We start from the raw sequence: 26,517 nt of genomic DNA, 5'->3' as shown, positions 1-26,517 counted from the left end.
AGAGGGAAGAGAGAGAGGAGAGGGAAAGAGAGGGGGGGAGAGAGGGAGGGGGATGGAGAGAGAAAGAGAGGGGGGGAGAGAGAGAGAGGAGAGAGAAAGAGAGGGGGGAGAGAGAGGGAGAGGGAAGAGAGAGAGAGGAGAGAGAGAGGGAGAGGGAAGAGAGAGAGGAGAGAGAAAGAGGGGGGGGGGAGAGAGAGGGAGGGAAGGGGGAGAGAGAGGGAGAGGGGGATGGAGAGAGAGGGAAGAGAGAGAGAGGAGAGAGAAAGAGAGGGGGGGGGAGAGAGAGAGAGAGGAGTGAATCTAATTAGTGTGTGGCATAATCTTTTTTTCTCTTCCACATTAAATATGTTTGAAATGTAAATCTGTATGTAGACAGAAATGCAATTACTTGCCCCTAGTGGCATTCAAAGTATTCATTCCCTTTTTATTGTTACGGAAAATGTCGCCCTAGAAGTAGTACTGGAAGGCAGCGTTGTCGTATGTTGTATATGCAATGTTTGCAGGAAAAGCACTATACGAATAAAAGTTATAAATTATAATAATATTAATTATTATTATATATTTGCTATGCTACTGCATGTGTCTAATAAGCCCACAAGGGGCGGGTGGTCTCACGTCTCTCAGGGGTTTATGACAAAGATCGTTAGAATTAGAAGATGATCGAGTGGCTCCAAGTCCAGCTAGCCAGCTGTCCACCGTGGAAACTAGCAACGTACCCACTGCAGACATCCTCATTATTATTCACACACACACACACACACACTTTTCCTGTGCAGCGATTGAGACCCCAGCCATTACACAGCTGAAGCTACAACCAATAAGGTTCGCAATGAGTAAAGCACAACATGTCCACAACCCAGAGGAGCAGGCCACCAGGCCTTATTTTCCCACAGAAATGCTCTCTGGCTCCTCCCGTCTCTGTGTTTACCACTAGACACATACACAGGAAAATGATATCTTATCAGGTAAGAGAGACAGACAGACGCATGCGTGGATACATACACAGAGAGACACACACACACACACACACACACACACACGCCTTACCGGAGCTTCTCTGAGCCTTTGTCGGAGAGCTCCACAGCTTTTTTACATTCGTCCAGCAGGTCGCGCACACAGCCATGCTTGTCTGGGTAGAGTGTGATCTCCTAGGAGGGGAGGAAACATGGTTGGTGGCTCTGTCCCAAACCAAACACCGTCGCCGCACGTAGCCAGTCTCTATACATGGCTCTGACCAGGACTAGGGGCTAGGGGACCGTTTGAGCAAGGGAAGGCTGGTGGGGGTAGAGGTCGGAGGACGGGCTCATTGTAATGCATGGAACGGAATGAAGGACGGTATCAAACCAAAGTGCGATGATACAATGACCGTGTCCTCCGATTACTACCTCCACCAGCCTATCCGACATTTGAGACATAGCTAGCAATGAACACTTAGCATTAGTTTATTGTGCGTGTATATTACCTCCTCTCTAAACTGGCTGTTGAGCCATATGGACTTGAAACTCCTCCTGTTCTCAAAGTCTGTGATCTTCATCTTCAGCTGCAGGTGGGTGGAGAGAAAGAAGCAATGATCAGAAAACACTAAAAAGCGTGAGCACACATTCAGTTTCCCCAACAACCATCCCCACGCAGGGTCCCAACAATTATCCAGACAGACACAGACACACGACACACACACACACACACACACACACCTGTTGGTAGTAGAGTTTCTTGGGCTGGCGTGGTTTGAAGAACTGCAGCAGGTCTCTGAGAGTGCCTTCATAGTTGTGTCTGAGAGGGTTCCCTGGCCCGTCTCTGTACCTGCCCAGAGAGGACAGGAGAGGGGGAGGAGAGAAGAGAGGGAGGAGAAAGGAGAGAGGGTGGGTTGGACAGAGGAGAGGCAGGGGAGGAGGGTAAAGTAGAGGCGAGAGAGGAAGGGGGAGATAGGAGAGAGGGGGACAGGTTACTCAAGATGTCAACAAGGGCGAGTGTGACGTAGATTGTATTTGAGCGTGTGTGTTTGTGAGTGTGCACGTGTGAGACAGGATTCCTACCCCTGGGACTTGAAGAACTGGAGGAGCATGGGGTCTGTGTTCAACCTCTGGGCCACTGTCTTCGCCACCTGACAGAGAAACCACAACAACATTACAGGTACACTCACCTACACTACAGGTACGTTCACAATTAACAATGTACATCGGAATAACAACAACATGCTCTCCGGCCTTTTTAGTTTAGTACGCAATCAGGCTGGTTTGACCTCCTCCTCCTCCTCCTCCTCCTGACCTGGAAGTAGTTCATGCGGTTGGAAAGTGTGACCACGAAGCCGGGGTCGTTGTGGATGGTCTTGTCACAGAAGATGACGTCCACTCTGTGGTACAGGTCTCTGAAGTAGTCCTTGGCTGTGGGCAGCTCACTGCTGTCATTCTCTGGGTCGTCCCTGGAGAGGAGAGAAGAGGGGGAGGAGAGGAGGAGAAGAGAAGAGGGGGAGGAGAGGAGGAGAAGAGAAGAGGGGGAGGAGAGGAGGAGAAGGAGAGGAGGAGAAGAGGAGAGGAGGAGAAGGAGAGGAGGAGAAGAGAAGAGGGGGAGGAGAGGAGAAGAGAAGAGGAAGGGGAGGAGAGAAGAGAAGAGGGGGAGGAGAGGAGAGGGGGAGGAGAGGAGAAGAGAAGAGGGGGAGGAGAGGAGAGGAGGGGAGGGGAGAGGAGGGGAGGGGAGAGGAGGGGAGGGGAGGGAGGGAGGAATACAGGGGGTTTAGGGTTAGACAAAGTGGCGGCTGGTGATAAAAATGTTGGGTGGGGCACAGGTTATGGGGGCATGCTCCACGGGGAAGAATATCAACTTTAAAATCTGGATTTACAGTCGATTTTAGCATAAGAATATATATATATAACTTAATTATTTTTATATATAACTTATTAAAGGGCAAACTGCAAACACAACAAAAATATAATGCACAACAACTGACAAATCAACTGGAATAGTCTTTGTTAGCAGAGTAGACCTAATGTTAACAGAATGGACTTATACCCTTTGTCTATCTGTGCAGCGGTAAGGTGAATAATTCTAGCAGTACTGTCCAGACAGTTGTCTTGTTTAGCCATTCAACTAGGCATTATTTATTCAATGGAGAAAGACATGGAACTAGGGCTGCAACAACGAATCGAATAATTATTTTTTAATAATACTTATTCATTTTGCACATATGTGTGGTGGCCTGGGAAAACCCGTCGGATGTCGCTGGCGTTCGTTCGTGGCAAAGAGCAAATATAGATGGAAATCGCGATTTCGGCGATTTTGATATTATGTGGTATTCTAGTACTTTGAACTCCATACTACATTATGGTGAATAAACATTTTAAGAAAACAAAAGAGAAAGTACTTATTTTGATGTTTTTGTGGCGGGTAGTTTGCTAGCGAAACAACATCACGTTGAACGTGTCTCATTCTCAGTTAAGCAACGCACGCACGAGCGAAAGGAGAGACGATACTTCCACCTGTGTTATTGCCAGTTTACTGATGCTCACAATAAGCATAAAGTAATAAAATCTTAACTAGAAGACACACAAATGGATCTGTCCCTCGCATACCGACGAGGCGAGCAGACTACCACCGCATCACAAGCAGACAAACGAGACCGGCCGATTTGCATAGGCTCCTCCCCCGACCCAGAGGAGAAAGGGGAGGATTTCTCCCCTTTCACTTTTTTTGACATGCTACATTAAAATGCTCATAACTTTTTAAAATAAAGGGCTATCTCAGTCATTCAACCAGTTATGAATAGCTGATAACTTCTAATTTATGGAAATATAAAAAAATGAAAGTCAAAATGCCACCATGTGAAGGGTTTTCCCAGGCCACCACACATATGTATAGGCCTGGCTGATTTCGAAAACATAAAATAAAATTTGCAAAATAAATCTGTTTTCCATTTTTATCTGATTAACCGAAAAAATAATCGGCAGATTAATTGATTATCAAAATAATCGTTAGTTGCAGCCCTACATGGAACACAATGCAATTGTGATAATAAATGTGTTCTTTGTTACTTCTTTAATTAAATTAAAGTGTACCTTTCTATTATCATACAATATTTCCTTGAACATGTAAACTCTATAATCATACAGTTGTCTTTCTATTAGTTGTCTCTGTCATACTGAACTGTTTGTTATCATCCTGAACTATCTCTGTTGCTCACCTCACCTCAGTTCTGTCTCTATTGCTCTCCTCTCCTGTTGTCTGTCTCTCTGTTGCTCTCCTCTTCTGTTGTCTGTCTCTCTGTTGCTCTCCTCTCCTGTTGTCTGTCTCTCTGTTGCTCTCCTCTCCTTGTTGTCTGTCTCTCTGTTGCTACATTGGTCGTCGCAGCTGCATTATTTTATTTCTATTTTTTTTAACTTAGCAGGGCTCTCATCATACTGAGTTCTCACAGCGAAATTAGACAAGGAAGAATAAGAACCATTCATTCGAGGGGGGGTTGGGGAGGACAGGGAATTCCTTACTTCTGGAACACGATGATGTCACCGTCCATGAGCTCGTCCAGAGCTTTGTCCAGAGACACGTCGTAGTCCTGTATCCGCTCCGTTAAATTCGGTTTCACTTCCTGGAACAGGGAGACATGGGAAATGTAGACTCAGCTGTCATGAAGGGTATGAGTAAAGGAGGAGTGTGTTCTCATCTTAGTTAGGGCAGTTAAAGAGAGAGAGTGAGTGTGTGTGTGTGTGTGTGTGTGTGTGTGTGTATTCTCACCTCATAGAGGATAAGGCTAGTCTCCTGTTGAAACCCTGCTCTCTCGCACATGACGGGCAACAGGTCTCCTGTTTTGAGAGAAATGAAAAAAAAAAACATTACACTCGAGACTTTAAACACATTAAAAACAGGGCTAATGTTACTCGACACACGCGCAGACACACACGCACGCACACACACTTACGTATTTTACAGGATATAGGTGTGTAGATATGTCCACAATAATTTAAGCTTCTGGTTTTTGGATCGTACATCTTCAAGAACAACATGACGTCGTCTGAAAGCCAGGAGACAGATGGATGTCAGACAGAGGCCAGACATGAATTTACCAACCAAGGATTAACAACCCAATGAAGAAGATCTAAAGCAAGCATTTAACACAAGGTTCCTACACATTTTCTCAAACTGCTCTGGAAATCTGTGCGTGTATGTTGTGGAATTATATGTGCTTCAAGACCGTTGTCAAACAGAAAATAGGCTCGCACTGCAGTACACAACGCAGCAACACGGACCTGTGTAAATAATCAGTCTCAAAAAGAAAACGCTGAATACAATTCTGAACTCCTCTGGGACGTATTATGTGACCCTGTCTGGTCAATTGGTCCGCAAGTTGGCATCCGATTTAATGTTCAGACTTTTCTTTAGAAAATTGTGAATACATTTCAGGGTTGTTGAAAATCAATGACGCACTCGCTAGTCAACGAACACAGCTTGTTTTGTGAACCTGCTAACAATGTAAAGTACTGTTCTAGTTAACTAGGTAGCAATGGGGATTACTCACCGACTCCATTGCAGTATCTTGGCTTGACTAGCGAGTGTGTGTTGTGATTTACGACAACATTGAAATGTATTTCCGTGTTTCATAATAAAAGTCAGAACATTTTGATTTAGTTGCCGACTAAAGGCTCAAACGACCAGACTGTCACATATGGCATAGGTTTGGAATTCCAGACTGTGTCAATTGTTTTTTCGTTTGAGCTTTTTCCATACTTTTCCGTGGTCTGGAAATTGTCAATATTTTAATCCATACATTTCCAGACCTCCATATGAACCCGGTGAATAACCTCCCTCTTTGTCTAGAGGAGCTAATTGACAACTGGAACAGGACCAAGTCCGTGTCCCATCCTTCATCATAACATCCTGTTCAGGCGGAGACTCACGGTCTTTGTCGAACTTGGGTAACGTGGCCCCGCTGGCGGCCATCTCTGGGTCCACCGTCTCCAGGAATATTGTCCAGGGGTTCTCGTTGTCGCTCAAGTCTATCATCTGCACAGAACACACACACACACCTTTTTACCAGGTCTCTCTTATAAAAGAGATGTTATCTTAAGACTAACCTGGGTAAATAAAGGTTTTAATGAAACAAACACACACACACACACAGGTACTTACAGACTTGTTGCAGTCGGCCTCGTAGTCCAGCATAGCGGGCCTCTTGGTCCCATTGCTGCGAGCCTGCATGGGCCACAGCCTCATCTGGTCCTGTGGGAAACCCTGCAGCACATCAACAACACACACTCAGGACTGCTGTACACACCACCCACACACACACACACACTTGGGGAAGGCATGACACAAGTCAATGGGATGGAGAGCGGCTGCTTCGGTCGTGCTGGGAAGGAGGAAGTAGGGGGGGAAGAAGGAGGAGAGGAGAAGCCGAAGATAGGTCTCATCATGGTCACACACACACACGTCTCACCATGGTCTGGGAGAGGTTCTGGACGAACTCTTGGAGCGTGGAGCTCTTGAGAACCTTGAAGACTGTGTACTTCACCTTCTCCTCGTCATACATGTCGTTACCCTGGTGACCACAGAACTGGTCCTCTGTCACAATCTGGAGGGGAGAGGGGGCAGAGATATGACACGATAAAGAACAAACAAAATGAATGAAAACGACATCTGGTAGGGCTTCATCTGCTCGAGGGTGTAAATAAAGCTATAACCCATAATGGCGGCTGTTTCCAGTCTCCTACCTGGACCTGCATGTAGAGGTGTAAGCCTAGAGCCGTAATGGTGGCTGTTTCCAGTCTCCTACCTGGACCTGCATGTAGAGGTGGGCCTCCTGGCGCTCCTTCCTCTTCTGGGCCTCGACCCTCTTCTCCTCCTGCAGCCTCTCCACCAGCTGCTGGGGGATGTCCGCATCTGTCACTGGCAGCAACACCTCACCTGGGGGAGGGAGGTAGGGTTAAAGACTATAGAGAGAAGGACACACACCTCACCTGGGGGAGGGAGGTAGGGTTAAAGACTATAGAGAGAAGGACACACACCTCACCTGGGGGAGGGAGGTAGGGTTAAAGACTATAGAGAGAAGGACACACACCTCACCTGGGGGAGGGAGGTAGGGTTAAAGACTGTAGAGAGAAGGACACACACCTCACCTGGGGGAGGGAGGTAGGGTTAAAGACTATAGAGAGAAGGACACACACCTCACCTGGGGGAGGTAGGTAGGGTTAAAGACTATAGAGAGAAGGACACACACACACACACACCTCACCTGGGAGAGGGAGGTAGGGTTAAAGACTAGAGAGAAGGACGGACACACACACACACACACACACACACCTCACCTGGGAGAGGGAGGTAGGGTTAAAGACTAGAGAGAAGGACGGACACACACACACACACACACACACACACCTCACTTGGGAGAGGGAGGTAGGGTTAAAGACTAGAGAGAAGGACGGACACACACACACACACACACACACCTCACTTGGGAGAGGGAGGTAGGGTTAAAGACTAGAGAGAAGGACGGACACACACACACACACACACCTCACTTGGGAGAGGGAGGTAGGGTTAAAGACTATAGAGCAGGGGTCCCCAAACTTTTTTCTGTGAGGGCCACATCATTTTTCCTTTCTGTGATGGGGGGCCTGGGTTGGTCTCTAACATAAAATAATATGGAACGGAGTGGAATGGAGGCGGTTGCGCAAAGCAATTGCGCGCAGGAGAGCACTGGTGGATGCAAACAAAGTCTATACAGTTGAATTTGGATGGAATGTATACCTATAGTGATATGTCAATGAAATATAATCAGTTTTACAGTCTGATACTTGAGGGAGGACCCTCATCATACACGGGAGGACCCATGAAGCAGGGCTGTCTGGGGGTCCTTAAACGAGCATCAAACACTTAATTTCTTGCATTCTGGTGAATTTAGATGCAATTTGTGCCCTTTCTGCATCAATTTATGGTGGAAATGTCATTATTTATGTAAAGGAAAACACAATATTCAGGCACCAGATGACCATTCAAAATGTAATGTAATATAATGCAATATAAGGCTCTCAGGCATTCTGTACTTTCAAATATGTATTCTCCTTGAGCAATCAACATCAACTATCAGCTATTTCGCTAGCAAACACGAAAGCTAACTTATATGCGAAACAGCGCCCCCGCCACCACGTCGGTGCAATGCCGCAATTGCAGTTAGAAATTACACGTTGTTCAAAGGGCCGGTCCAAGTGTGGGGGCTGGCCGTGTTCGGCCCGCGGGCCGTAGTTTGGGGACCCCTGCTATAGAGAGAGGGACACACACACACACAACCTGGGGGAGGGAGGTAGGGTTAAAGACTATAGAGAGAAGGACACACACCACACACACACACACGTCACCTGGGGAGGAAGGAGGGGTAAGTAGAGTTAAAGCTCAAAGAGACACACCTCACTGAGAAGGGAGGATGTTAAAGACCACAGACACACACACACACACCTGAGGAGGATGGGGGGGGTGGTTAAAGACCATAGACACACACACACCTGAGGAGGATGGGGGGGGGTGGTTAAAGACCATAGAAACACACACACACACACCTGAGGAAGATGGGGGGGGGGGGTGGTTAAAGACCATAGACACACACACACACACCCGTGGGTTACAGGTACACACCAGGTAAACAGGTATACATGGGGGCTCATAATCCTAACAAAGTGTTGTAATGAAGCGTTATGGAAGGAGGCGAAGCAGAGTAGTAGCAGTGTCTCTGGACTGGAAGATGTTAGATGTACGTTGCGTTGGTGCGGCGGGTTAGATAGACGGTGTCATAATGCGTCACCGACACGCTGACTCACCGAGTTTGGACTCGCGGATGTACACCAGCATGTAGGCGTTGGTGCAGTGGCGCACCGAGAGGTCGTCGTCATGGCCACCATAGTTGTGTTCAATGGCCTCCTCTTTGGTGCACCGTGACACAACGTCATCGTCGAACTTACACCACTGAGAGAGAGAGAGAGAGAGAGGGAGGGGAAGAGAAAAAGAGAGAGAGAGGAGAGGAGAGAGACAGACAGAGAGAGAGAGAGAGACAGAGAGCTCTTAAGACAACAGTTTGTTTCCATTCATCCTGGTTCACTCCTCCATCAAGAAAAAAAAAAAAAAAAAAAGGAAGTTATTTTATAGATAAACAAACGGATGAAGCATAAATGGTGTTTCTTAGTCAACAGCTTTTGTTAGAGAGCCAAAAGAGACAGAATTCAATTCCAGTTGGGTTTCATGTCTTTCCGGCAGTTATTGTACTTCTTTAAATGAGTTGACGCACACTTTCTCTGCTCATGGTCAAGGAGACCCTGAAACCTCGGACTGAGACCAGCATTATACAACAGGTTGATGAAAACAGCCATTGTGTTATGGTATTCGTAAGCCACAGTAGATGTGCCTCACGTTCCCTTGACAACGTTTGTAGTTTTGGGAACTATATATTTCTCAGCACAGGGCATTATTGCTTAAATAAGAGGCAACCATCAGCTGTTATGAGTTTCACCACACCGGGAAACAAAGACCTCTAGGACTGAAAATCGATCTGAAATCCCAAACACATAACTCACCTAATCATGTCAAAACAACCTTAAAATCGCAAAACCCACCAGGGGGGTATTCCATCAACGTCGCTAAAGGACAATCCAGCCTTATTTTGATAAATCTCGTGAGATTTACAAAGAAATCCAGCCTTATTTTGACAACTCTCACGAGACATATCAAAATATGCCTGGATTTTCCTTTAGCGTCATTGTTGGATTCCCGCTCCCCCCCCCCACACACACCCCAACACATTCCCCCAGTAATAATAGTAATAAACGTTGTCCTCACTATTGGTTCCTTCACGCTGACTTTGCCGTCTCCTTTGGGGTTGAGGTAGACGACGTAGTGGCCCCCGTGGTTGTCTCCGCTGTGGACCAGCACCGCGTGCAGGATGTAGTTGGCCGGGTCCTTGGAGTCCGTCTTCTGGAGAAACTCGTCCAGGGGCAGCTGCTCCGGGAACTCAAATCTGTCGGGAAAAGGGGGGAGAAGGGGAGGTGAGGGAGGAATGGGGGGAGACATGGGAAAGGCTTGTTAATGCATATGAGAGAGAGAGAGAGAAAGAGAGAGAGAGAGAGATGGGAAGAGGCTGTTACACAGCAAAGCCAAAAAATTGAGTCACAACGTCTGTTCACCTACCATATCAAATCTACAGACTGTGTGTGTGTGTGTGTGTGTGTGTGTGTGTGTGAGCATGTGTGCGAGCATGTGTGCGTGTGTGATCGTGTGTGCGAGTGTGTGTGTGTGTGTGTGTGTGCACGCGCCCTGCGGGGCCAGGCCAAGTGCCTGGAGGCACGCCACTATGATGAGTCAGAGCCTGGGGGACATTTAAAGCAGTGAAGTCAACCTGCCTCTGCCTGGCTCTCTAGACAAACAAACTGGACATCACTACAGAGGGCTTCTATTCTTCTTCATATGATTAGTGTGTGTGTGTGTTACCTGTCGTTGATCTTGATGTTTTGGTCAGTCTGAGGGTCGTACATGAACCTCATGAGCTGCAGGTGAAGGATGGGAGGGAATGTCAGGAATTTGACTCCCTTCTCCGCTTCCTGGAAAAAACACACCGTTAGTGACTGTCAAAGCCTCCATGACTGGACAAAAAAAGACTGCAACGACTCAGAATGCACTCTGTCCTGACCCCTCTATAAGGCCTTTCTAAGCCCTGCATGTATGAAGCCTTCATGGAGCCTGTACGTAGCCTCACCTGCAGGCCGTGCTCTCCTGCGTCGTATTTGTTGTCTCCGTCAAGCTGCTCCACAGAAACATAGTCCTTGAAGGACTCGAAGACTGCAGGGAGGGAGAGGGAGATTTCGGCAGAGCCAACACACACACTATATGAAATACCTTCCTCACACAAACGCTTTATGAAAGACTTCCTACACACACAGAAAGACTACCATCTTTCACACACACACACACACTAGGGCTGCACGATTAATCGATTTTAAATCGAAATCGCGATTTGAAATGTCGCGATTAGCTAATCGCAAAGCCTGCGATTTGCCTGCGATTTTTTTTTTTTTTTTTTTTTTTTTTTTTTTTGCCATTTAGCAGACTCTTTTTTAATCCAAAGCGATTTACAAATACGAATTACAGGGACATTCCCCCTGGAGTAACTGAGGGCTAAGTGCCTTACTCAAGGGCACACTAGTAGTGGTGTGGTTTCAGGCGGGATTTGAACTCACAACCTTCCGATCACAAGTCCAACTCACTATGTGTTTCTCAACCCTCTCCTCGGGGCGCCCCAGCCGCTCCACATATTTGATCTGTTCCACCACCAGCACACCTGATTCAACTAATCAAGTCCAAATCATAATTGCTTTGGACTTGATTAGTTGAATCAGGTGTGCTGGTGGTGGAACAGATCAAATATGTGGAGCGGCTGGGGCGCCCCGAGGAGAGGGTTGAGAAACACCACTACCCGTATGGGATACGTCATACAGCGCGTCGGATTCAACGTCAATGAACGTCAACGTCAATGAACGTAAAAAAAAGACACTTGTTGAGAGAAACAAAATGGTGTTGCTGTTTAAAAAAAACATAAATAAATATGTTGTCCCAATTCATATCTTTTAAGTTCTCATCCTTGCATTAGAATTAGAGCAGTTAATAGTTTGATGGTATCATGTGGTAATGCTCTCTGAAAATAGGTGATAGATAGATTCATCCAATCACCTGCCAAGTATTTTTTGAAAGTACCTGCCCTTTTCCAAACAGCTTCCAATTAAGCTTTCCTAGATGGTTGTGTGAAACAAACCACCTGAGTCAGGTTAGTAATGCTCCATCACATGTTTTAATCTGAAGCTTGATTTTAAAGCAACCCAACTTTAAAGCAACCCAATGTAGCTCGGGCTGTGGGGGTGCTAGAGGAGGGAGCCTCTAAGTCCCCTGAAGACGTACAAACAAACTGCACGTTGATACGACCTTCCTAGCCGGAGATATGGCCACACTTTACAAAAAGTCCCTTTTTTTTTTTTTTTTTTTTTTTGCTATTTAAAAATAAATTAATCGCAAATTAATCGCAATCGCGATATCTGTCCAAATAATCGCAATTCGATTTTTTCCCCAAATCGTGCAGCCCTAACACACACACACACACACACACACACACACACACAACAGACTACCTTCCTACACACACACACGAAAGACTACCTTCCTTTTCACAAATCACATTTTTCAGTGAGAGGTAATGCCAAGGGAGGAAGCTAGCTAGCTACTGATGATGAGGAGGAGAGGAAAACAATCTTATACTCACTGTTCTTCTTTCCTTTTATACTGAGCTGGATGTCATAGTAATCCTCTATCCGCTCGGAACGGTAGTCTACGTGCTTGCACTGGATATAGGACTGCACAGAAACAGGAACACACACACATTGTTTTAGTGCACATACACACTCTCTCTCTCTCTCTCTCTCACACACACACACACACACACACACACACACACACACACCTTAATGACCACCGTGTGAATTGATCAGAGTGTTTCCCATTAATTACCTAGGCTGTGGCACCCCGCCATAGTCTAATTTGTCCCGCCATTAGGGATGTCCCGATCCGATACTGATATCGGATATCGACCCGATATTGGTCCTGAATGCTGGATCGGGGATCGCACCAGAAAAAAAAAGGCTCCGATCCGATCCTACTGTCATCCGCAGTCAAACTTATGTGTATAAGCGATGAGCTAATAAAAACAGTGAACAAAAACGCGTGTCGCAGAAATGCTTCACGCGAGTCCTATATGCGCTTAAAATGCGCATAGCGCTTCACGCGAGTCCTATATGCGCTTAAAATGCGCATAGCGCTGCGCTGTGTGCTTCCGGTTTCATTACAAAGAGGTTAACCCTATATGTGCCTGACGTCTAACAACATTCAAATTACTCTAACTTCATATTTTTTCGGATTTCAATGTATGACACATCATTTGAAAGCTTATGATCCGTAGTTCCAATCCACAACACGTCGCATTTGTTGCTTTAATAAAGGCTGGCAGTCTTTAATTTAACTGTTGTTGGTGTGGACTATATACTGGGGAGGTATTTGTTATTATTCAGGGGTCAAAAAATGTATACAAATATCGGATCGGTATCGGTATCGCCGATACCCGTAGCCCAGGTATCGGTATCGGTAGTGAAAAAGTGGGATCGGGACATCCCTACCCGCCATAGTCTCATAACGAAACGAAAATATGTGTACACGCGAGCGACACCATCTTTGGGATTTGCACTGCATCTAGTCTCACTAAACCCTGTGGGAAACACTGGATCACCAACTGTCACTTCAGCCGATAGGCATCTTATTTTGCCCCACGGTCTCAGCCTGATAAAGACCGAGGGTGGGCCGACTGTCACCAATGAACTCTGAGAGCAGGAAGAACAACAGTGCACGAGTCTCTCCTTCCTTCCAAATTCCAAACACATCCTACACACATCCACCCCCACATCCCACACACATCCACCCCACATCTTACACACATCCCCCCCACATCTTACACACATCCTACACACATCCACCCCCACATCTTACACACATCCCCCCCACATCTTACACACATCCTACACACATCCTACACACATCCACCCCCACATCCTACACACACATCCCCCCCACATCTTACACACATCCACCCCCACATCCTACACACATCTTACACACATCCACCCCCACATCCTACACACATCCTACACACATCCTACACACATCCACCCCCACATCCTACACACATCCTACACACATCCTACACACATCCTACACACATCCACCCCCACATCCTACACACATCCTACACACACATCCTACACACACATCCTACACACACATCCTACACACACATCCTACACACACATCCTACACACACATCCTACACACATCCTACACACATCCTACACACATCCTACACACATCCTACACACATCCTACACACATCCTACACACATCCACCCCACATCCTACACACATCCTACACACATCCTACACACATCCTACACACATCCTACACACATCCACCCCCACATCCTACACACATCCTACACACATCCTACACACATCCTACACACATCCACACACATCCACACACATCCTACACACATCCTACACACATCCACACACATCCTACACACATCCTACACACATCCACCCCCACATCCTACACACATCCACCCCCACATCCTACACACATCCTACACACATCCTACACACATCCTACACACATCCTACACACATCCACCCCCACATCCTACACACATCCTACACACATCCTACACACATCCACCCCCACATCCTACACACATCCACACACACATCCTACACACATCCACCCCCACATCCTACACACATCCACCCCCACATCCTACACACATCCTACACACATCCTACACACATCCTACACACACATCCTACACACACATCCTACACACATCCTACACACATCCTACACACATCCTACACACATCCTACACACACATCCTACACACACATCCTACACACATCCTACACACACATCCTACACACATCCTACACACATCCACCCCCACATCCTACACACATCCTACACACATCCTACACACATCCTACACACATCCTACACACATCCACCCCCACATCCTACACACATCCTACACACATCCTACACACATCCTACACACATCCTACACACATCCACCCCCACATCCTACACACATCCACCCCCACATCCTACACACATCCTACACACATCCTACACACATCCTACACACATCCTACACACACATCCACCCCCACATCCTACACACATCCACATCCACACCCGGCTAGAGGGAGAGAGGGAACGTACCACCATCTTTCCTCTGAAGAGCTTGGGGATGGTCCCCTCAACGCAGGTGCCTTTCATTTTGTTCTCCACGTTGTCCAGGAGCTGGAACACACACACACGCACACGGTTCAAGCTCTGGTCAACATTCAGGTCTGGTCAACATTCAGGTTAAGTATTATATTGTTAAATGATAAATTGAATAAATGAGTTTACCCTTCCCAAATAATTTATATTGTTAAAGTTACGGGTGTGACTCGGGTCTTAGGCAGACAACACCTATACCAATAGGATGCCACAGAGGGCTGTAGCCAATAGGACGCCACAGAGGGCTGTAGCCAATAGGATGCTTCACTCACCACTCTGCACAGCTCCTGTACGTCATGCTGCATGAAGCTGTCTAGTGTCTCCCACCTACGGAACACGGAACGCACGGTCAACATCACCATCGGTTACAACACCCAACACATGTATCAGGGGAGGCAGAAATCAGAGGACGGGGCTCATTGTAATGCAAGAACGGAATAAGAAACTCCATCAACCACATCTGATATCATTTGATACTGGTCCTCGTTCCATTCTGTGCAATACAATGAGCCTGCCTGCCCTCTGATTTCTACCTCCACCAACACGTTCTGTTTACCGAAGGTATCATTCCTTTTATGTAACGATTAGGATAACGCAGCTGGCAACAATAACCTTGGAGCACAACTGCCTCTCGCAAACCTGAGGCAGCAAGTCAAAGAATCATGACCTGGAAAAATACATGTCGACGTGACGAAGCAAGTCCTGAACCTCTCTTGAATACCTGGGCAAACTAACTAGTCGGTCTCACACTCGGGACCACACCAACCATACAACATTGAGACCCTGAATGTCAACGAACATGGAACTGATCTTGAGACACCATTTCCGTTTTCCATGGCTTTTCAGGGACAAATGGACAGTATTTTTCACTGACTATTACCTAATTCATAATGAACCATGATGAAATGTACAACGCCCCCTGTACAATGTCCCTGGGTGAAATGAGATATCCCCATCCACAGATTTCAAAGACACTTGAAAGGGGTGCTATCTAGCTGCTGTAGCTATTTGTATTTGACCCAGGCCCACTCAGCTGGCACCTACCCAAAGGACTTGGTGAGCTTCTTGGTGCCAACGGGCTTGTCACTGTGTTGCAGCTCGTAGAAGACCCTCTGTAGTGCAAGGGGCACGCTCTTGGATGAGTCATCGCCCTCGGTGGGCATCATGTACACCGCCTAGCACAGGGGGGGGACAAGAGGGAGGGAGAGACTCAATGGACAATAATAATACATTTTATTTGTAAAGCATTAAAGAAATCTCAAAGTGCTAAAACACACACACACACACACACACACACACACACACACACTTCTCTAGTCACAATCCCACACACGCCCTGAATGGATGTCTTAATGAAGTGCACTCCTTCTGACTGGAGCAACAACATAGGGCTCTGGCAGAAAGGAGGATGTGGTTTCCTAACTGACCCGCCGCAGCTGGTTGGTGAAGAACAGAGTCTGCAGGAGGCTGTTCATGTAGCAGGTGGCCCCCTGGTTCTTCAGACCCACATAGCCTGTGTGTTTCTTAGAGTCCCAGCTGGAGAGAGACGAGCAGGACACAAAGGGTTAACACACACAGCTAAACTTGAGCGAGAGAGAGAGAGACAGAGAGAGAGACAGAGAGAGAGAGAGAGAGAGATGACAACACTTACGCCACTCCGTGTGGAGCGTCCGCCTGCACGTAGACTTCAAAGGAAACTTTATCGTCCTCCACGAAGCCCCTCTCTGGATCGGTCACGTCCTGAAGACAATCAAACAGTCAAAAACATGGTTACACACACATACACACACTGACACACACACGGCAAATCTAAGCTCAGCTACTGCAGAGGCAGGCTACTTCAATCAAGCTGGTATAAAAATATAAAGAGGTTTAAACTGTCTACTTGTGTTCAGCCATCATCTACTAAGCAGAAACGCACTAGATAAGAGAAGTTCTGAGTAGCCATAATCCAGTATGTATGAATGGATGGATGGATGGATGAGAAACTGAAAGGCAACTCACACTCCAGGACATGAAGTTGGAGAAGCCCCAGTCGTTCTCCTTGTGGAAGAACAGGTGGCTGATTCTGCGGCTGAACGACTTCTCGTCGTCTTTGTAGTTGATGATCTTCAGCATGGCCTGGGCGTGGCAGGACCATGATCTGGAGGAGGAGCAGGGGTGTGGGGGCACCATAACACACGTTACACCGGGAAACAACCTCTGTGTGAGTGTATATGTCTGTGTGTGTGTGTTTATGTGTGTGCTTATCAGAGTCTGACTTGGTGCTTCTAGTTGAATATTGGTGTGTGTGTGTGTGTGTGTGAGCGCGCTTACGTGGAGTCAGAGTCTGCGTTGCACTGCAAGAAGAAGCCAACACTTTTCTGGTGCGGTCTGTCTGGGTAGAACCGCGGCATCACCATGATCTTCCAGGGCAGGTTCCTGACGAAGCAGGAGGGGCTGAGGACAGACTCGGTCAGGCGACTGAAACGCTCCACCACGAAACGAAAGGTTGCCTCTGACCGCCAGCTGGTGTCTGTAAGGGACACAAAAACACAAGAGGTAAGGAGTGTGTTGTTGTGTGTGTGTGTGTGTGTCTTCCTTGCCATCCTCCTCTATGTTGTTTTCTGTGTGTTCGTGCGTGCGTAGCCTCCTCAAAAATCCTCTATTGTGTGTGTGTGTGTGTGTGTGTGTGTGTGCGCGCTTGCAACGTCCTCCAATTCCTCTGGCCTCCTCACCGTCTTCCATGTCTTCCTCTGGGTTGTTGTGTCCGTCTGCCATGGCCAAGTTGCCGTTGATCACCGGGTTGGCTGGGATTCTGGGGGGGTCGTCTGTGTCCCCAGCTGACGAGACACAGAGAGGGGAGAGAGAAAACAGTCAGATAGAGCAAATAAACAATAACGTTAATTTATTTATTTTTCCAATACCGTCACAGAATAATAAACAGACAAAAAATATTCAGTTTCCTTCTAATGTTGCCATGTTATGGCCTCAGCAGCTAGCTATTCTAAGCCCATCTTTTCTTTTTTGATCATGTTTCACAAGGAAAACCAAGTGCTGAGTCAGCATCGCAGGTGAGGGGTGTGTGTGTGTGTGTGTGTGTGTGGCAAAGACTGGGCAGCACTACAGCTGTTGGCTAATTAGGAACACAATGTTGGATTAAGCAGTGAGCTCCTCTTCATCTCCAACAGACAGAGACACCCACAGAGGATTCTGTGACTCATTTACAAAGGAGTCAGGAAAGACTCTGGATGGAAATTACTCAGACAAAGAGAGAGTCAAATCCAGACCCAGAGTGTCATTTATCAAAACACATCACTGAAAAATAAAATTACTTTTTTTCTCCAAAGAGGAAACAAATTAAAAACAAGAAAAAAAGTGAGCAAGCGAAGTGAAATACAGGCCTGAGCAATCTCTGCTGCTGCTGTCTGTGTGTCGTCTCTGACTGAGACAGAGCCGATGTCTGGCTGCAATGTCAGTGAGCCATGCTCAGGAGACTGACCTCATTTTGCCAAGTGGATTACATGCTGCTAGGCATGTGTCAATCAACCAGCAAGGCAACTTCCGGCCCCTCCCCCTACACCTTACTCAGCAAGGGCCTAGAATGAGTTTACCCTTCCCAAATCCATATTTTCCATTAGTAGTGGGAAAAGGCCAAACTGGCCTCCTCACAGTGCTAGACAACTTCTTGTATTTAGGCTGTATTTTTAGCTCAGATCCAGGAATAAACATTGCTGTTTGAGCAGGAAAAATATACTTCAGGGGGAAGCAATTGAAATGTAACTAGACTCGATTCAATGAAATTCAATGGATCACGGTGCAGTACTGTTGAATGAAAGGCTTCTCCAGGCAAAGCACATTTTGCTAAGCCTCAGATGTGCTGATGGAAACAGAGTTGTGTGTAAATAATAAGAAACAGATTATATCTCTGACGGACTGACGCAATGAGCAGTAATGCTGTGTGTGATCTAAAATTGCTCAGGAGCATCAAATGATAATGGAAGATAATGCTACGACTGCGTGAAATATTTGTAGGGAAAAAAGCTGGCAGAGATGGGGTCGAGCGGACTAACAAATAGGGATCATTAAAAATGGCGAGAGCCCCACGCGTTGTTTCTGACTACAATGAAGCAGCAAAGCCCCGCGTTATGTCGATGCCAGCTCCCCATGCGGGCCTTGCCGCAGCAGCAACACAGCTAAGCCCCGCCAGCAGCCTCGCTGAATCTACCTTCAACCTAAACTGGGCTAAACGAATTAATTCGGCCCTTTGTGTTAACCCCGTGTTAGTTAGCTCGCTACAGCAAATTACTACCGTTATTTGCAATTGGTACTCGAGTCATTTCACTAGCAAATTGTACTAAACAATTGTCAACATTCGCCCAAATGCAGATTGACGCATCTCGCTAGCTGTGTTGATAGCTAAGCTGGCTAGTGCCGTGGTGGTGCTTTTCATTCTCTGCTAAAACTACTTGACGCCAAATGAGCATCAACGATCTACTGCTGACTTTAGGTTAATACTTACCTGTTAGATAGGTTGACTGTGACCAGTTAGGACATAGCCATTCAAACTCAGAGAATATAACTCGTCCTTCCCAAAACGTAAACAAACAGACACACAAGGCCTTGCCTAAAAAATGATCGTTGCAAAAAAAACACAAAAAAAAACATCCACCATCTTTGGAATAAATTCGCCACACACCCCCTGACTCGAGGCCTTCTGACGCTGCCTGCTAATTGCTAGCCGAGGCTAATTTCAGTGTTCAGATTCATAAGAAATACACGGTGGATCAAATGACATAATTAATAAGTAGAGCTCAACAAGCTGGTTACAATAACAAAACGAAGCGGCGCGATGTTTTCACACCACAGATCTCACCTTGCGGGATTGCTAGACTAGCAAGCTAACGCACGGTCGCAGGCTAACAGCAAAAGCTAAACCACCTAATTTTACAAATAAATGATTTACTCCCTTTACGTTTAGCTCGCTGCACTGTGCTCTAAAAAAAACACACGGTAACTGTCAAATAACTCGCTAATAACCCAAACCCTAATAATAGAAGTAAAAAGGCTAGCATAACATCAACGTTACCTAGTGGTGGGTCATTAATTGCCATTGTTAAATTGCATGCGTAGGCTAAAGTGAACACAACTGTTTACAAACATTTCAACACAAACGGGGCTTCAAATGCACATTTTAACAACACGTAACGGTGACTGGAGTCGTTCCTAACCAGTGGCGACGCAACAACGACCGTGTTTGTAGCGGGACTCCGCCGGCGACTCGGTTTATTTAGCTCAAACCAGCTAAGTTAGCTAACGTGCTAATATCCACTGACTTAACCGGTCTGAATGAATGATTCACGTAGCTTAAGCTAAGCTACAAGCTAAGTCAACTGATCAAATAAAAGAAATTTTAAAAAATAGACTGAGAAATGACACACAGCGTTCGCTCACTTGACATCCTTACATCCAGCTTGCGTCAATAAGGCGCCACGTCGTTTACCAATAAAGAAGGAGTGTGATTATTATTGAAGAAATATATCTTTTTTCAAAAAGTTACAAGTGAAATGTACCTCTGGAACTGTCAACAACCGCCTAGCACCCAAGCTAATCACGAACCATTCAGTTGTGCAGCTCGCTAGTCGTGTAGCTGCGCTAACGAGGTCAGCAGAGAGAGTAATAATGCTGCAATGCAATGGACGCATCATCAGCAGAATTACACCGAGCACTGGGCAGGCTTTGACAGGCCTCGATGTTTACTGGAAAGTTGAGCTCACAAATCGCTCACACATTTATGCACTTTATACCCCGCAACATACATATAAGCTGGCTTACACAATTCAACGTGTTTTGAGGAGTCCCGTTTCTTGCCTGTGGCCTTTTCTTACCTTCCATCTCCATGTCCTCGGGCTCGCTAAGCTGTTGCTCGCCGGCTTTCTGCTGCTGCTGCTGAGTGTGGTGGTGGTGGTTCATGTTGGCAGTGACTGTTGTTGTGATGTGATGATGGTGCCTGTTGCCTTTGTTTCCCTGGACTTTGTTGTCCGACGTCGGTTCCGTGGGGAGCCGCCGGGTTCGGGTTTGTTGAGGGTGAGGTGGTGTTGGAGGGCTAGACAGGTCCTTCTGGGCCTGTTCTAAAACGACGACCTCGGCCTTGTCTGCTGTCAGAGCCGGGGACTGAGGAGGGGAGGTCGGCGGGGGAGCAGGCAGAGAAACGCGGACGTATTTGCTCGCTATTCGCCCAATCTCGGCGCCTTGATGGGTGCAAGTCTGCTGACGGGGTGGCGGTGGGTGGATGACTAGGGCTCCAAACAAGGGAGGCCCGTTGAATTAAATCAATCCGACTTTTACCCCCAAGGAGATGTGGGCCAATAGAGGCGAAGTGAGAAAGACAACTCACACCGCAACCTGCAGCCCGGAGAAACAAATACCCTGTTTTATATTAGCCACCTGACCACTAAGGCCAAGGCAACTAACGAAATTAGTGTAACAGGGGAAAAACAACAACGGTTCATTTACTACTCATACACATTCAAAATAACAACTTTCCCCCGCAATATTATTCCCAGTCCGTGTGCTCCTCCGATTGTCCCTAGTCTGGGGGAGAGCGGAGAAAAGAGCTATCCATTCAAACCCGCTTCTAATTTGGTAAACGCACTAATTTAGAAGTTTAAGATGATAGATATGCCACAGTCCGATATCAATTTTTCCACACATTAAACCCCCGTATTAATATAACCAACAAAATTCGGCACCTTGTCGCATTTCAAAGGACTGTGTTCAATTAAAGAAATGTGCCCGGTCACAGCCAGAGCCTCTCACCCGTTCCCTTTGGTTTGTGATGTTGAGTTGAGGAAAAACCCAAAATGGCGGCTGCGCTCTTCTCTGTAATGTCACATCCGCATGGAGATCCAAACACTCGCGCACGCAGCAGAATCGGCCTCGAGCTGGCTAGCCGACTTGTCTGTGCATTTCATTGATTGCAATTTGCACGTCAACAATCACCCAACTCATGGCAGCAGATATTATTATAATAGTATTCTACTAGCGCACTTGATTGATTAGCCACGATAAGGACAGGGCAGGGCCCGCTTTCTCTCCCAAAATGTATAAACCTCTCAGATTTTGTGTTGTAATTTCTATGTATATCTATGCAGCAGTACTAGAGTGTAAAACTGACAGGTATGGTAAGTAGCGGTAAGTTTAAGCGGAAATCATCTCTCAACCTCAATTCCCTTCCCAAAAGTCATAATAATAATAATAATAATAATAATAATAATAACGCATTTTATTTGTATAGCGCTTCTATCACATACCCAGAGAACGTAACAAGTCAAGGAAAAATCATACAATTATGGTGAGGTTAACACGCCTTTGTGTTGACTTGGTTAACTTGTGACACACATCACTGTCCTAAGACATGGGTCAATGACATGACATATTTTTGTGTCCGAGTATATTATTTCCATTTAAAAATAGATTAATCAATTCAAGTCATATATGATTTTATTCTATACAGCATGTTTAGTTTGAATGTATTGTCATTCTAATAATATGGATTACTTTGTGTTTTAGCATCTCAAACCCCCCAAAATGTCAGGTGGCGCAACAACCGTCCTAACAAAGGAACAGTTAAAACTGTTAAAAGTGGTATTTTAATAATAATATATTCAATATAAAATACTGTGGCATGATTTTATGTTTTAAACCTTTCAAATAAGCACACGTTTACAAGGCCAATGCACACAGCGTGCGATTTTGTCGTGCGACAGAATTGTTTGGGTTATCGCTTCCATTGTTTTGAATGAGACAATGCACACGGGGTGCGACGAGTCGCATCGGACATTCTGTCGCACTGCTAAATATCGATTGTCGTGCATAGTCGTGCGACGGATTGCGTCACAATGGGAAAATTGGGAAACTTCAACTGGTGTATATTACGGTACATGTAGAAATACGGTACATGTGGGAAAACTAGGGTTAGGTGTTAGGGTTAGGGTTAAGGGCTCTGCACACAGCGTGCGATTTCTGTTGCGCGTGAACGTTCCATTTTGAAGTTTGAATGGAAGTCTATGAGAACATACAACAGAAATTGCATCGCACGCTGTGTGCATTGGGATGCGATGTTTTACGATGTTCTCATAGACTTCCATTCAAACTTCAAAATGGAATGTTGACGCGCAACAGAATCGCACGCTGTGTGCAGAGCCCTTTAAGGTTAAGGTTAGGGTTAGGGTGAGACATGCCAGCATGTACCAAGTCAGCCTAGCACCTAACCCTAACCCTAGTTTCCCTACATGTACCGTAACATATAAATTAATTGAGTCACCCATAACGGGGAGAGAGACTGGAGCATACACAGCTACAAGGCCCATCTCATATGGGATTACAAGACACCTATATTACATAATAATAATAATAATAATAATAATAATAATAATAATAATCAAGCATGTAAGCACAATATGCCCAGTTGCATATTGTAGAAATTCTGGAAGGCAAGGCAAGCAATATTGGGTAGGATTGGTAGAACCTATAGTAATCAGCCTCCCCGGTCGGTGGTGTGAATTGAGAATCGAATGTTGTCGTGCGACGTCGGTCGCCTTTGTAATGAATTGGATGTTGGTTTTCCAACGAATCATTACCATAAGCAATAATACGTATTCTTATTATTGTAAGTAATCTATATCGACGTATATTTCGAGAATTTATTTAGGTTTATGTAATATATAGCATACACAATATCATATAATTTAGTTTTTGCTGAAAAATAATTTGGATTTATTTATTTTCATTGATCAGGCAATATCATTTAGGTGAAATGTAGGCCTGCTGTTTTGTGAGGAGATGGCGCCATCTTGCGGAAGAAATGCGCATTTGTTGTTATCTCAGTTTGGGATTTTAAGCTGACTCACTCAAAATATATGGATTTCTGTAGCTCACTTCACACACACACTCACACACACACACACACACACACACACACACACACACACACACACACAACCTAACCTTAACAAGCACACCCCATGTATACAGACTACCTAACCTTAACACACCCCATGTATACAGACTACCTAACCTTAACAAGCACACCTCATGTATACAGACTACCTAACCTTAACACACCCCATGTATACAGACTACCTAACCTTAACAAGCACACCTCATGTATACAGACTACCTAACCTTAACACACCCCATGTATACAGACTACCTAACCTTAACAAGCACACCTCATGTATACAGACTACCTAACCTTAACACACCTCATGTATACAGACTACCTAACCTTAACACACCCCATGTATACAGACTACCTAACCTTAACACACCTCATGTATACAGACTACCTAACCTTAACACACCTCATGTATACAGACTACCTAACCTTAACAAGCACACCCCATGTATACAGACTACCTAACCTTAACGCACCCCATGTATACACACTACCAAACCTTAACACACCTCATGTATACAGACTACCTAACCTTAACACACCCCATGTATACAGACTACCTAACCTTAACAAGCACACCTCATGTATACAGACTACCTAACCTTAACAAGCACACCCCATGTATACAGACTACCTAACCTTAACAAGCACACCCCATGTATACAGACTACCAAACCTTAACAAGCACACCTCATGTATACAGACTACCTAACCTTAACACACCTCATGTATACAGACTACCTAACCTTAACACACCCCATGTATACAGACTACCTAACCTTAACACACCTCATGTATACACACTACCTAACCTTAACACACCCCATGTATACAGACTACCAAACCTTAACACACCCCATGTATACAGACTACTTAACCTTAACACACCTCATGTATACAGACTACCTAAACCTTAACACACCCCATGTATACACACTACCTAATCTTAACAAGCACACCTCATGTATACAGACTACCTAACCTTAACACACCTCATGTATACAGACTACCTAACCTTAACACACCCCATGTATACACACTACCTAACCTTAACAAGCACACCTCATGTATACAGACTACCTAACCTTAACACACCCCATGTATACACACTACCTAACCTTAACACACCCCATGTATACAGACTACCTAACCTTAACAAGCACACCCCATGTATACAGACTACCTAACCTTAACAAGCACACCTCATGTATACAGACTACCTAACCTTAACAAGCACAGCCCATGTATACAGACTACCTAACCTTAACACACCCCATGTATACAGACTACCTAACCTTAACAAGCACACCTCATGTATACAGACTACCTAACCTTAACAAGCACACCCCATGTATACAGACTACCTAACCTTAACACACCCCATGTATACAGACTACCTAACCTTAACACACCTCATGTATACAGACTACCAAACCTTAACACACCCCATGTATACAGACTACCTAACCTTAACACACCTCATGTATACAGACTACCTAAACCTTAACACACCCCATGTATACACACTACCTAACCTTAACAAGCACACCTCATGTATACAGACTACCTAACCTTAACACACCTCATGTATACAGACTACCTAACCTTAACACACCCCATGTATACACACTACCTAACCTTAACAAGCACACCTCATGTATACAGACTACCTAACCTTAATACACCCCATGTATACACACTACCTAACCTTAACACACCCCATGTATACAGACTACCTAACCTTAACAAGCACACCCCATGTATACAGACTACCTAACCTTAACAAGCACACCTCATGTATACAGACTACCTAACCTTAACAAGCACAGCCCATGTATACAGACTACCTAACCTTAACACACCCCATGTATACAGACTACCTAACCTTAACAAGCACACCTCATGTATACAGACTACCTAACCTTAACAAGCACACCCCATGTATACAGACTACCTAACCTTAACACACCCCATGTATACAGACTACCTAACCTTAACACACCTCATGTATACAGACTACCAAACCTAAAGCCTCTTTATATCCACGGACCCTCATGGGGATCCGAAGTGATATAAAGAGTTTAACTCGATCAATTCTCTTCATCGATATCACATTTTTTTCACAACTTTGCATGCTATACGATGCCACCATTTTTTCCAGAGACGGTAAACACGGCCTAAGTCACATCCAGTTTTCTCCAACTGGAGAATGTGTCATGTCCGGTTTCAACGCCAAATTTCCTCTCAACTCAAAAAAATCCCAAAAAAGAAAAAAAAAAAGAAAAAGAAATCTGATACATGAGAAAGGTCAAAGGTCAAAGATGGTGCCAACATATCTCCAAATGGCCTAAACATATAGGTGTCCGCCTAAACATACCTGTACTAAAACAGGTACAAAGTTGCATTTGCTCACATTACTAGCATCAACTTTGGCACAAGTACTAATAAGACCCTGGAGTACTGATTCCTAGATGATTTGGGCTTGGTTATCAGGTTTCCAAGGTGATATTCACTGTAAAAGCTGTTGTTTTTTTAGGCGGAGATTGAATTTGAGATGTTTTATAATGTTCTAGCTCTATTTACTCTGACACAGTAACATAGATTTTGATTCTGACACTTCTACAGCCACCCCACAGGTGTTAGCTTTCATTTGATAACAAGATCATTATGAAGGCCCTTG

General features: G+C 45.5%; 1 protein-coding gene across 2 annotated transcripts in view; it reads right to left on the bottom strand.

Annotated features, from left to right (window-relative positions):
- usp7 (ubiquitin specific peptidase 7 (herpes virus-associated)) overlaps nucleotides 1-21,189 on the bottom strand; it is a 28,045-nt gene extending 6,856 nt beyond the window's left edge. Inside the window, exons 1-26 of one of the 2 annotated variants that reach the window (XM_080524848.1) lie at nucleotides 20,767-21,189; nucleotides 17,617-17,721; nucleotides 17,216-17,414; nucleotides 16,904-17,042; nucleotides 16,551-16,639; nucleotides 16,327-16,435; nucleotides 15,944-16,074; nucleotides 15,172-15,226; nucleotides 14,837-14,917; nucleotides 12,278-12,368; nucleotides 10,724-10,806; nucleotides 10,459-10,568; nucleotides 9,811-9,988; nucleotides 8,799-8,943; nucleotides 6,761-6,891; nucleotides 6,425-6,559; nucleotides 6,118-6,219; nucleotides 5,886-5,991; nucleotides 4,910-5,002; nucleotides 4,726-4,793; nucleotides 4,479-4,579; nucleotides 2,269-2,422; nucleotides 2,037-2,104; nucleotides 1,695-1,803; nucleotides 1,463-1,540; nucleotides 1,048-1,148 (exon numbers count right to left, since the gene is read on the bottom strand). In XM_080524848.1, the coding sequence (XP_080380974.1) occupies nucleotides 1,048-1,148; nucleotides 1,463-1,540; nucleotides 1,695-1,803; nucleotides 2,037-2,104; nucleotides 2,269-2,422; nucleotides 4,479-4,579; nucleotides 4,726-4,793; nucleotides 4,910-5,002; nucleotides 5,886-5,991; nucleotides 6,118-6,219; nucleotides 6,425-6,559; nucleotides 6,761-6,891; nucleotides 8,799-8,943; nucleotides 9,811-9,988; nucleotides 10,459-10,568; nucleotides 10,724-10,806; nucleotides 12,278-12,368; nucleotides 14,837-14,917; nucleotides 15,172-15,226; nucleotides 15,944-16,074; nucleotides 16,327-16,435; nucleotides 16,551-16,639; nucleotides 16,904-17,042; nucleotides 17,216-17,414; nucleotides 17,617-17,721; nucleotides 20,767-20,851 (2,846 nt within the window). In that variant the 5' untranslated portion in view covers nucleotides 20,852-21,189. The remainder of the gene's footprint in view (nucleotides 1-1,047; nucleotides 1,149-1,462; nucleotides 1,541-1,694; nucleotides 1,804-2,036; nucleotides 2,105-2,268; nucleotides 2,423-4,478; nucleotides 4,580-4,725; nucleotides 4,794-4,909; nucleotides 5,003-5,885; nucleotides 5,992-6,117; nucleotides 6,220-6,424; nucleotides 6,560-6,760; nucleotides 6,892-8,798; nucleotides 8,944-9,810; nucleotides 9,989-10,458; nucleotides 10,569-10,723; nucleotides 10,807-12,277; nucleotides 12,369-14,836; nucleotides 14,918-15,171; nucleotides 15,227-15,943; nucleotides 16,075-16,326; nucleotides 16,436-16,550; nucleotides 16,640-16,903; nucleotides 17,043-17,215; nucleotides 17,415-17,616; nucleotides 17,722-20,766) is intronic. The other variant, XM_080524847.1, reaches the window with a different exon arrangement.
- Between the last annotated feature and the right edge of the window lie 5,328 nt (nucleotides 21,190-26,517).

Source organism: Nansenia antarctica (assembly GCF_963989245.1).
Source record: "Nansenia antarctica genome assembly, chromosome: 2".
Lineage (NCBI taxonomy): Eukaryota > Metazoa > Chordata > Actinopteri > Argentiniformes > Microstomatidae > Nansenia > Nansenia antarctica.
Note: the sequence above shows the minus strand (reverse complement) of the source record. Positions and strands in the feature narration are given on the sequence as shown.